Here is a 12,635-nt window from a genome sequence, read left to right as displayed (position 1 = left end):
TAGGGGTTATTCCTTTAAATGACCCATTTTTATGAGTTTTTCACGTAGTAACTTTTATGCTATTTTAGGAAAACGTGACTAGTGTTCATATTAAGGATATACTGTACTAATGATATGGAAAAATGGGAACCAGCCCGGAAATGGGTGAAGATAAAATGGAGTATATATGGCTTAGGCTGACCAGGATTGGTTAAAGAATCTTTTGAGAGTTTCGCCTAGATGTAAATTTTAAAGAAATAGAGACATTGTTTTACTGATGGAATTTCAGTCCTTTGACAGTCTTGAGTTTGGAACACTCATTACTAAAATTAGCACCCGACTCTTTGGTGAGGAATCGAAAGCATATGTTTCAAATACAAGCAGGTCCAGAAAATGCTGCGGCTCATATCCTTTTCTCTACTTAATTCTCTATTATCAAAGGGACGAAACACATGCAATACAGCAAATACACGACTGGTTTATCTCCCTTATATTCGGTCACTATAAAATGGTCAGTTTCAATAAGAACCATACAAATATTTGAAAGAATGCAATTTTAAAGTGTGACTGGTTTCTTATTAGGGGGCGCTCACCAGTTATTACATACTTTAGAGAGAGTGAGGTAGATAAGGTGAAGTTGTTTGCATTTGAAACCTGCACAGCGGAAAGAATGTTGGCATACCTCTATGCTACTTTGATGTAATGTGTCTGACATTGCTTTTGATATTGTACTTGTGAAAATTGTACATGATCTAAGCACACCACTAATTAAAATAACTGATCCCTGCTTTGAAAAAATCAGCTTGGATTAGTCTCAAGTACCCTATGTTTATCGGCTATTAAAGTAGGGAAAATGAATTTTGCCAGACTAGGCAATACTAGCTTCTGAAAGTGCAATGAATGAATTACCAAATATATAAAATGCAAAAAAAGTTATCGGCTCTTTATTTAAAATTTACCTCTGAAGTTAAGGAAGTGAAAATTGCGAAGTGGAGATAGCAATCTTTTTAAAGGTGAACATCTGGAGTAAGGCCAAACTGTATACTCTATAACCCATGAATCATACACCAAAATAAAAGGAATTAAAGGTTCTGTGAAAAATACCTAAGATATACAAAGGTCTTTTTTTATATAGTATTACGTATATCTGATTTAATATATATATATATATATATATATATATATATATATATATATATATATATATATATATATAATTTGTCAGTTTAAAATTTTTTTATTCTATTATATGCTATTATAATGTAAATTTATTCACTATAGATGATACTTTTTCAGAAAATGGTATGACCTTGACTGTTAGTTCATAAACAACAGGTGTTGATCTAAATTCTGACCTGGGTTCAGAATTAGTAAACAAAGTTCTATTTTATTTTAAAATGATTGGTTGTTATCAATGTCATGATGAAACTACGTAGGTTAAGAAGTAAACACTTTTTTTATAATTTTTATTCTGGGAATAAAATCATTGGTTTAATCAAGGCAATATTCTGTGTATGTTTATATAAACATGATCACATGACCCTTGTTGATGTTTAGGAAAGCCCATATAACTCAATGTTTTAGAGAAATAACTTTTAGTAGAAGTTGGGCAGTTAAAGTGTTATGTTGTGCTGTTTAGAGTTATTTCAAATTACTTGTTTGGAGTTATTTACAATTACTTGGACTCAAAAAGGATTAATTCTGTTATTTGTCTGGAAATATTCTGAAGAGTGCTCAGACAGGGAAAGACATTGCTTACAAATTCAATTTGGATTTCCAACACCGGATTGCCATTATTTGTATTTCTACAAGGAACTGCAGATAAGCACAGTGCTGACTACAGCATATGTCATCGTCATCCATTTTGGATTTTACATCAGGATTCGAATTTGAAATTATTAGAACATTTATCACTAGGACTTTTGCAATTTAATTCGTGGATTATTCTTAGATTAATTTTGGATTTGATTATTGAAACCGTAAGTTCACATTTTTTCATTTTTTACAGAATTTTCCAGGAAAAAAATTATTTGTTAAATTTTAAAAAGTTTGTTGTTTTCACTCTTTTTGTGTTACTGTTTATTCGAGCCTTAACACGTAACATAGAAATTGGGGGCTCGGATATTTGAATTTTGGCTAAAATATTTCAGAAATTTTAATTCCCCTGGTTTTTGAAATCTTTAGTGAGATTGACAAGCTTTTCTAAAATGGCATCAAAAGTGGAACTCTTTCTTTCAAACCCTACCCAGGAACAATTAGATCTTTTCAAAAAAGATGATTTGATTCAACTTGCCAGAAAATACGATCTTTTTGAAGTAAAGGCTTCCTTAAAGAAACAGGAAATAAGAAATATTTTCGTTCAGTATTTGGTAGAAAATAATTTTTTGGATAAAAGTGCTTTGGTTTCAGCCAGTACGTCTGTATCAGACTCTGACATAAAAATGAAGGAATTAAAATTAAAATACAAGATGGAATTGGAGTTGAGGAAGCTGGAGCTTCAGAAAGATAAAGAGGAAAAACAAATGCAAATGCAGCTACAGTTGGAGAAAGAGAAAGAACAAATGAAATTGGAAAAAGAAAAAGAATAAATGAAATTACAAGCAGAAGACAAATACAAGAAAAACAATTGCAGTTACAAGGTGAAAAAGAGGAGAGAGAGACAAATGGAATTACAAAAAGAACAGATGCAAATACAGTTACAAGAAAAACAAATAGATAAGGAGAGAGAGAGAAGGAAGAAAGGGAATATCAATGTAAAATGAAAGAAATGGAACTGGCAGGTGAAAAACATTTTTTACAGAATTTTCCAGGAAAATAAATTATTTGTTAAATTTTAAAAAGCTTGTTGTTTTCACTCTTTCTGTGTTACAGTTTATTCGAGCCTAAACACGTAACACTAGTTAGTATAACCAGTGAGGAAACGCACGGAAATTCTTTTTCTTTAAAATTCTAACCTTGTGCAAAATACAAAACTGTAGAGCGCCACCTTAGTATGCAGTGTCTACACATTTAACACCCAGTTAGTATTAACTTTTCTATTTACAAAATGATGTAGGTGTGGATCGATGGGAAATTTAGCCATTTTCCATAACACTCTTTTCTACATTTTATAAAAATTCATCTACAAGATTGTATGCATCGTCGAAATACGTTTTCAGTTAACACAATCTAACAACCATAACACATCAGCCCGTTTTGTCGATAAGTGTTTTTGAAAGAGAAACTTTGATTGGTTCATTAGAACAGAGTGAAAGGTCAAATTGGGTCACAATAGCAAGACGATTGTACTAGCACACGCAGTGATTGGTTAAACGGGTTTATGCATATCCATGAGAAATAAGCTAATCAAAGTGCATGCCGCCACTGGCGATAAAGACATGTAGCTGACTGCATTGTCGCCCATGGCTTGCAACGATGGACTATATACCAGGTTACAAATGTTAGGTAACTGAAGCGAAACACACAGAATTGTCGACTAATTTTCAGTTAATTGCTCATCAATAAGTGTCCCGTATTGGGAGAAGAAAAAAACTAATATTTTTTAACACGCAACTATGATTAACGTCAATGACAAATGTAATTTTAATCGTTTGGTAGATGGGAATGCGCATAGTTTTTAATTTTCATGTGCTCCAAGTGCCTAATTATCTGTGAAGTTGAAGCGCGATGTGCGGGCATTACGTATCATTCCTTACAAGATAATCATAGCCTGCGTATGGACTAGATTTGTGTTGCTGTTGTTGTTGTGTCCCAGACATAAGTGTTTACGAGTAACGATTTAATTATTTCTCTGTGGTATCATCGTATGAAATCACAATTTTCCTTAATACTCAGCCAGCCATCTTCACTGGGTCCCTTCAATGACAGGGCTGATGCTATTATAGGGTTTGCTTCTGAAAGGTAAACATTGAGGTCAAAGGCTAAAAGGTTTGCAAAAACCCGATATTTTAAGTCTTATATCAATATCTGTAGATCAGTCAATGCCTAAATAGTTTGATATTGCCATGCAGTAACTCCAAACAGGGCGACTTCATCATGTTTAGACAATTTTGAATTATGCCAATTGGATGTCACAGATTAGGCAGAATGCACGGATACTGGGAAGAGTAATCGGAAATGATGAATTTCAGAGACAGGCAAGTTCAATATTTGTTCATTTGTGATCTAACATATATGCAGTTGATGTCCCTATCCTGTATCATCACTACATGATGTTTAATTGTTAGGACCGTACTTCATGAAAAATAAACGACATGTGTCAGCGGTACCATCTCTCTTTTTTATCATCATAGGCTAAAATGTGACGCTAACAGCTGAAGATCACGTTGAAAGCATCCTTTTATTTCCTTCAGTGGGTTATATCCCTGATACTAACGTACTATATAATAACGCCTTTCACTTAATCCTAGAAGTAAGTATTTTTGAAAGAAAACAATACAGGTCAAGTGAAAGTACGAAACATAAAATACCAAATCTACAACGTAAGGCGCCATGATGGCTCCAATACGTGCGGAGCAGGAGCCAGCACCCATGCCTGCGTTTCGTACGACGGTGGGGAAAAGTTCCGAAGAGTAGATGTAAATCACACTAAATCCCATAGAAACTCCGAGCTTGGCAACCATTGCCAGTGTTAGATTCAGAGGCTGCAAATCTGACAATAAAACACATGTACATTCTTTTAGAAAATATTCCAATGAAATGCATATTGTAGTGTAGTAAAATGCCAGGTGTGTAGTTTTACTTAGTGAAATAGAGTGTCAGGTGTGTAGTTTTACTTAGTGAAATAGAGCGTCAGGTGTGTAGTTTTACTTAGTGAAGTAGTGTCAGGTGTGTAGTTTTACTTCATGGCCGACCATAAACAAATGCTAATTGTATACATATCCCATAGTTTTAATGTATAAATTAAATTAGACTTGAAGTTTTTAAAATTAAAATCAATATTTATGTATTTGTCTTTATCCATGACAATTCCTGTCGTTAGACCTAATTGCTTCCGGTTTATCCTCCACGTACGTGAAAAAAAAGTGATTTGATCGAAAGAGAAAATATAGAATGCTGATTTATTTGATTTAGAAAAGCATTATTCTTATTTCAGTGTTCTTTGCTGGTTATAAGTTTAGAAGTTAGTCATGAGCATCACCTATTTAACTCACCGTTTCTGTCGTGATAAACATAGATTAGCGTCGACAGACAACCAATACCAGCCACCAACATGCCGATTAAATACAACCGTTTCCTTCCAATTCGATCGAGAAGGACAAGACAGAGAAGCTGCGCCGGAATCTCAACCACGCCGGAAATAGCGAAGTCCACATAGTAGTTTCCGCCGTAATTTCCAGTATTTAGAGACAAACCAAAATATACCATACCAACTACAAGCCTGAAATGAAAAGAGTTTGGACATGTGTGTTCACTCCAAGTGCATATCTTATCCCACATGCTAGCGGACCACAGTAGAAAAATTGTAGTATATCACAGCAGTTGCGAAATTGTTGTACAACAATTAGGAATCGATTAGGTTTATTAACGGAGGAAATGCAGCTCGCTTGTAATTTGCAAAACTTGAATGCTACAGACCCGTAAAAAGGTCTAACTTTGTAGTTTGCTTCAGGATTCAATGCGAAGTGTAACTGACACCGAACTAATTAATTATATATATATATATATATATATATATATATATATATATATATATATATATATATATATATATATATATATATATATATATATATATATATAGAGAGAGAGAGAGAGAGAGAGAGAGAGAGAGAGAGAGAGAGAGAGAGAGAGAGAGAGAGAGAGAGAGAGAGCTGATTACAAATTCTTGAACAAAAAGACCAGAAAGGCAAGATGGAAATTTATGAATTACCTGTTTAAATACTCTATCAGTAAATAAATGTTTTTATCATATATGCCTGTTCGCATTTTGTTTTATTGGTAGTTTACAAAAAGCAACCGAATTACATCTTTTTGGTTGACACACTTATACATTTGAGCTAAATGTTTTTACACGAATATCTACTTAAAATGGCATCATCTCTTGGTGCTAGTTTTATGTTTTCTGTTGTATTACCTCGTTTAAAAATTTAGTATAACCGACCACCATAATAAACATCGATCTAGGCAAATATAAAGAACAAAAAAAAAAACAAAACAAAAAAAACCGCAAATAATTCGCCAAAGTGTAAATGAAAGTAGAAAAGCAGATTTGAGAATATCAAAAGAGGGCACCGTGTGATGGAAGCTACAATTTGCAAGAAAAATAATAATGTACATGATGACGAATGATATGAGGAGATTTATATTCCCACTATGCAGGTGGGGAACAATTATGGCATTCACTGTTATATCTTAATATTCCAACAAAATAGATTGAAATATATGTCTAAAGTCGGGACGTTAAGGAACAAACAATTGTTGCGGAAAAAGCTTCACGTTGCTATTCGCAGTTAGCAAAAAATGGAAAGCTTCATTGAACTATCTTAATGTATTCAGACCATGTTTCAGTTACTGTATTATTATTATTATTATTATTATTATTATTATTATTATTATTATTATTATTATTCATTTGTAAGTGAACAAGGCCAAACATTCCTATGAATGTCTTGAATTGTAGAATCTGGAAAATGTCAGACAAAAATGCAATAAAAGACCTTTTCTGAGCTTAGGAAAACAGAGCGCAATAATGATTACTAAACCACATTTCTAATTTTACATCGTTTCTATGGAAAGCACGTCCAAACCAAGTTAATAAATGTTCTAATGGGAATCAAAAACATCCTTAATGAAGAAAATCCGATATTGTCCACACACAATCGAACCAGATTAATCTCCCCTGTTCAACTGAATAAATATAGTATTTCATTTCATATGTCTATAACATCGTCTTCGATAAGTAGTAGTCCATATGAATCGAAATATTCCACGCTGCACCCTGAGGTCTTTGGAAAAGGAGATCATCATCCAGCGAGGTCCTGGTCTATGACTGTCCTCCGTGCTGATGACATAAACTCGACCGTCTTTAGGTTTTCGTTGAGGAAGTTCATCTTTAGTACAATTCACTAAATTCCAAGGAGTCGTGTGAAAACTGTTGGCTAGGAGTAATGAAGTTGCCACGTATTCATTTTCTTTCTCACAGTTAATGATAAGCGCGATTTAACACTTTGTTGTTTTTTTCTTCTTTAAATAGGTATGTCTGAAAAATGGTAGGGCCAGATGTATTGGTACTCCCTTGCAGAGGGGTTTCGATGCATTTCGTCTCTAAAGGAGTCAGTGGTAGTTTCGAATAATCTTCTAAGTCTTTACAGCTACAGTACTCTTTCAAGATGTTCTCTTCATGGACTAGTCCATGCATGTTCGAGATGATCTTCCAACTTTTTTTTTCTTGACGATATTAAAAATTTGTCGTGTTGTACTTGAGTAGGACGATCGATTTTAACAACCATAACAATGTTCTTTAGTCAGGAGTGTGATTCTTTCAGGGTTATTCTTGCCATCATGACATTAATATTTTTCTATTCGTTCTATTTTTACACTACTCCTTGTTGTGTATGTGACTTTGTGATTCCTGTTATTTACAATCTATGTCCACGACTTTGTGTTCGATGATGTCAAAAAACAGATGGTCACTTTGCTAACACTATTGATTTCAAGTGTCGAATTCCGCAAACAAGAATACATTCCCTGTATTATCCAGGATTAGTGCAAACCTAAGTTCCACGCGGAGTTGTCCGGATTTTATAGGGCAGAAATGTCCATCATTACTGCCTTGGTCTGGGGTGAAATCAAATCACTTCAAGCGATATCGTCCTACATCGTTGTCCTATACTGTTTGTCTCCAACTGTAGCGTGACTTCCAACAGAGTTAAATAAGAACTTTATTCTTCTGGACAAAGGTAGGTTCGATGGGTCTGATATACACCGTCTGGCCGTCGAACAAAGATAACATTTGTCTTGGAAATGTTTTAGGGATGGAGTTGGAACGGGTTCTGATCAATAGATCCATTGAGTGCATCATTGCTGACGATGCCAATGAACATACGTATAGGGAACTGACCCTAGAACACATGCTCATTGATCATCGTTTGGAGTATAGCGGCAATGATGAAAGTTTTAACTTACACTCCTCGTATACTAAGCAGTTCTTTTGGTCATTGCTTGGTTGATGTCGTTTCTAAGTTTAGGTAAGACTTCGACACATCGCACGTAGAGTCTGCCTACTTAATTGTAGGTTGTGTATATTTAGCATAAGCCATCAAAAGGAAACAGTTACAACTTCCATTCAGTCCCAGACGCACATTCCATTGAAAAAATATTTTTCATGGAACAACAAAGGCGTTGTCAACGGAAAAAATAGTGCAAGTTTTGTTTGAAAATATACAGCACCATGTGCTGTATTGCACTTTTTCTTAGTTGATGCGACTTTATTTCAAGAGATATGAAAACTTGGGAGTCGTTTTCGAAATTGATGACCATGTGAGAGATGTCTTTAACAGATTGGAAAACACGTAATTTAAACCAGGTTCATCTAGCGTCATCAATAAAAAAGGAGAAAAGCAGAATACGACAGGGGATGTAGGTTTGGTGCCTAAAGGTCGAGGTTTCGATGAGTACGTGCGCATTCTTTGAACACTGGCTCTCTTTCTTGAGAGTGAAAGGGTAGTCTTTATCGTTCTTGGTCTTCTTTTGGGGAGATGATTTTGGTTGTGAACACACCGTTCTGCTCATTTTCCTACTCTTTCTCTAGATGTGTATTTTTCTGGTTCATTGTGCTTGTTATTTTATTGATTTGTTTTGCTTTTTAGCTTGGTGACGGCATCGTGATCGCGTGGTAGATTCATATAATTGAATGAATAATCACGCCTCCTAGAACACAACTTTCACCCGGTTTCAAGATAATTTATTTCTTAGTTTGCAAATCGATTCACGGCTCTACCACTTGTGCCTAGGCTACCTTATGATTTAAATAAAACCCCACAAAACCCAAATTGACGTGCTGTTAGAAAAAACAACCCCATCGCAACACTTTTTAGAGACTTGGTTTATAACCAATGCGAACGCACTTGTGTATATTGTTTTGGCGACTGATACAATGCAGTGTACTAATCAAATTGGTAGAAAAATGTGAGTGCAAACGTTGAATAATGAATGCTATCTGTATAAGTTGTTGTAGTTGTTTATTTTTAGACTGACGAAAACGAAGAAGGCAACGTGTAACACTCTAGATCTCATTCTTGACATTAATCGTGAGACAAATCAGTTCGAATTTTCAAATAATCTGGGACGATATATTTTAAAAACTATCATTACTTACCTGGCACATGAATATCATCATCATTAGTATATTTCGTACAGGGCATTCCTAATTGTTTAGTTATTACGTGGACTTTATATTTGTTTCTAGGACTTTAAACAACACCAAATAACGGCACTGAGACCGATCTTGCGATGGGCTTTACTTCTTGAAATAAATTTTGAATAATGTAAATAATACTAGCGTTGAGATGATGTCCTAACATGCAATCGAAGATGACTAGATGAGTCTGACCAGAGTCAGACACGATTCATCGTCTTCGCGATGAATGCCTTCTATAAACAAACTCTGTTCTCTACTTTCTTTCAGTGACCTTTCTACAATCACTCTGAGAACGGATTATAAAGCAATATCTCTATAGAAATTCTGAGACCACCACAGATAATATAATGCTTTGCTACTGGACACATGTTCCTCTATTATTGTTTTACAAAAATGTAAAAACACTTCAAAATGTTCCCTTCTTCGTTCTTGTGATCAGTCACACACACCTTTGGCACCGTCAATGACCTCTACTTTCCAACCGTCCAATCCAAGACATCTCTGATCACGTACATTCACCCAGTGTAGAGTCTATTGGTGTACGTTACTAGCGACATACACGTCTTGGTAAGTATGAATCATGGATAAAGGTCGATGAATTTCTTCTTCACATAGGGGTCGATTTGGATTCATCACTAATCGCACGATTTTCCACAGAATGAATTTTATGTGAACATATATTGTTTTGGTGGTCATGTCTTTTAATTGAATGGTGATACAAAGAATTTGCCGGTAAATGAACTCCAAGAAATTCAATGACTAACACAAACGCGACACATCGTCCCAAAATTAAAAGCATTTGGTAATTTTGTAAGTTTTGAATCATTTCATAGACCTTCTTCCATGAAGTTCGGTGCAACGTTGCCTGCAGAAGTCATGGTATCTCGAGTTTTATAACGTATTTTGGAGTTTATCAGTACCTAACCATGTGAATATTTTCCAAGTAATCAAAATTCTGAAAGCATTCAAATACTAATGACTAAAACATCAATACTGTTCATAATGCAATTTCTTTTTTCTTCCGATATTGCGTTTCAAGTTAATTTGTACAAAGTAACTGTAAATGTGTTATCGTAGCTCAGGAGGTAAACTTCGGATCCCCTTTTCTTCTAAAATATCCATGAGAATGATAATCGACCAAGTGAATGAAGCGACAACACGAAAACTGTGTGGCGTGTGCAAGATAAACGGCATCTTTATACTCCCATTCACAGAGATTCACACAACAACTGAAACACCTTACGTAATCTTCTTGTCCCAAGTATACAGATTCTGCTCTAGTTGATGATTTCTGAGTGTGTCCGTCCATATATTTTGGGCAATTTCCTTTGAACACGTTGAAATGTCGGACAAAATCATGATTGTCAGGAAAATCAAAGGGAACATGTATTTTGTTTCACGTGTTCGTGATTTTTTTCATGAGCATTCATGTAAGAGTGGCATGTGAGTGCGTGGATGACTTCCATAAATTGGAAGGGGGATGACATCACTTTCGATTGCGGATCATGTTGCATCATTCATGGTTCAGAATCCAACATCAGTGTCGTCGCGGGCACATCTAACATTCGTCTTATTTCTGTTTTGGGTAGATGTGCTTGATCACATTTTTTGTTGTTGTTATCTATGGTACTGCTAGCCTTAATGTTTGAGTCGCCAGTGGCAAAACTCCGAATAGTCTCTTCGGGATGTTTGTCGGTCCACACTCCTATACGTTAGTGTAAATGTGAAGGTGATAGTATGCAGCTTGATTGATGAACTTAAAAGTACCGGTGTCAGAATAAAGGACACGGTTTCCTGAAGGTTTCAACACCGAGTTCAATTTTAAATAGGCACTGGCTCTCACGTAAGCAGCAAGGATGATACTGGCAAAGTCGTTGGGTGGAACAAACTCCATGACATCTTCGTAATGTATCAAGATCAAATCTTTACGTGATTTCGACGCTTTTGATAAATTTTTCTTTATTGTCGATTAGTGAAAGTATGAACTTGGATCCGCCAAGTATTCAGTCTTAGGTACTATCGGAAGTTGAGCGAGTTTTCTCCACAAACAAATGAGCATGAGGTTAACAAACTGTCGTCTTCTTCGTGATGTTTCTCGTATTAAAGTCGGTGTCGCTCACGTCTGGTTTGATTTTGATAAACTTGTTTACGTAGCCTGGAGATGATAAACTTGTTTACGTAGCCTGGAGAAAGATCCCTCGACTTCAGCCGTAGTCCTGTTGGCATTATTCTGTGCCAGGAAAGTGCCATACTTGGTATTCACGATCGAAAGCATAACACATTCCTGCACCGGCCCACGTCCCTCTCAAGCTGCCATTTTAGTAATCGTGACATAGTTCGTTTTGATTACACCTTTCAATAAATGTACGACATAAGGGTCGTTTGCCCATCTTTCTTTAAGTGTCTTATAACAGAAGTGTGATTGAGTGACGGGATGCTTGCGTGAATATGCTTGTCCTAGTATTTCTTCCCTTCACTGCAGTTCTATTTTGTCCAATCTAGGTGTTATTCTTTCTAACTCTACCCCTACTGTATATTCCCTTTAGCAATGTCTATTGGCTTGTAAACGTGGGTGTAAGTTAGTAAATGTGGATGCTGGTTATTCGTTTTAGGTGCTGATAAGTAAGACTGTTTGCCGATCAGGTGGAGTGATTGCTTGCCAGAAAGCCGATATTTCGGTCAGTAGAGGTGAGTGTTGGTCATTATCAAACATCGTCTCAAAGTCCCCCTTCTCTTCATAGTGGCCCATAATGTTAAACCCATGGAAGTTTTTAACATTGCATTTGCCTTATCCCGCACTTATAGTACATTTCTCCCGATATGGATCTCCATTACTACTGACAACTATCGTCCTAACTGAGCGTAAATATTTCTCCAAATTTTGCCTTGTTTTAGTCAGCTACCCAACCCGTCTTCCTAGTATCTATGGACATTGTCGATCTCGCCATTAATATTAACAGTGCTTATTTGCGATTCCGCATCGCAACTCACATAAGCTATTATAAGCCACGTCAAGATTTTTGTTCTCTAATGAAGACAGATTGATGGAAACCCTTAAACAAATATAGGCATACTTTCTACTTATTACTGTCATCGGTTTGAAAAAATCTACTTTCCTTGTTATTTCGAATTCTAATAGTGACGTGTTACTTCTTCATCAGGAGAGTAAATTCCTGCTTTTAACGTGTAGGAAGTCTATTGTTATAATATTAGTTCAATAAATTCTTCATTTGCCAAATATGCCTAAGTTTTGAAAACTCATTCTTTAACAACTATATACTAACTTGGACTTAAC

At 35.5% G+C, this 12,635-nt stretch overlaps 1 protein-coding gene across 1 annotated transcript in view; it reads right to left on the bottom strand.

Annotated features, from left to right (window-relative positions):
- Nucleotides 1-12,635, bottom strand: part of LOC149797271 (organic cation transporter protein-like) — a 45,480-nt gene that overhangs the window by 5,190 nt on the left and 27,655 nt on the right. Inside the window, exons 7-8 of the mRNA XM_089961982.1 lie at nt 5,133-5,359; nt 4,449-4,630 (exon numbers count right to left, since the gene is read on the bottom strand). Coding sequence (XP_089818108.1) covers nt 4,449-4,630; nt 5,133-5,359 — 409 coding nt within the window. The remainder of the gene's footprint in view (nt 1-4,448; nt 4,631-5,132; nt 5,360-12,635) is intronic.

Source organism: Sinohyriopsis cumingii, chromosome 6 (genome assembly GCF_028554795.1).
Source record: "Sinohyriopsis cumingii isolate HCF-2022 chromosome 6, ASM2855479v2, whole genome shotgun sequence".
Taxonomy (NCBI): Eukaryota; Metazoa; Mollusca; class Bivalvia; order Unionida; family Unionidae; genus Sinohyriopsis; species Sinohyriopsis cumingii.
Note: the sequence above shows the minus strand (reverse complement) of the source record. Positions and strands in the feature narration are given on the sequence as shown.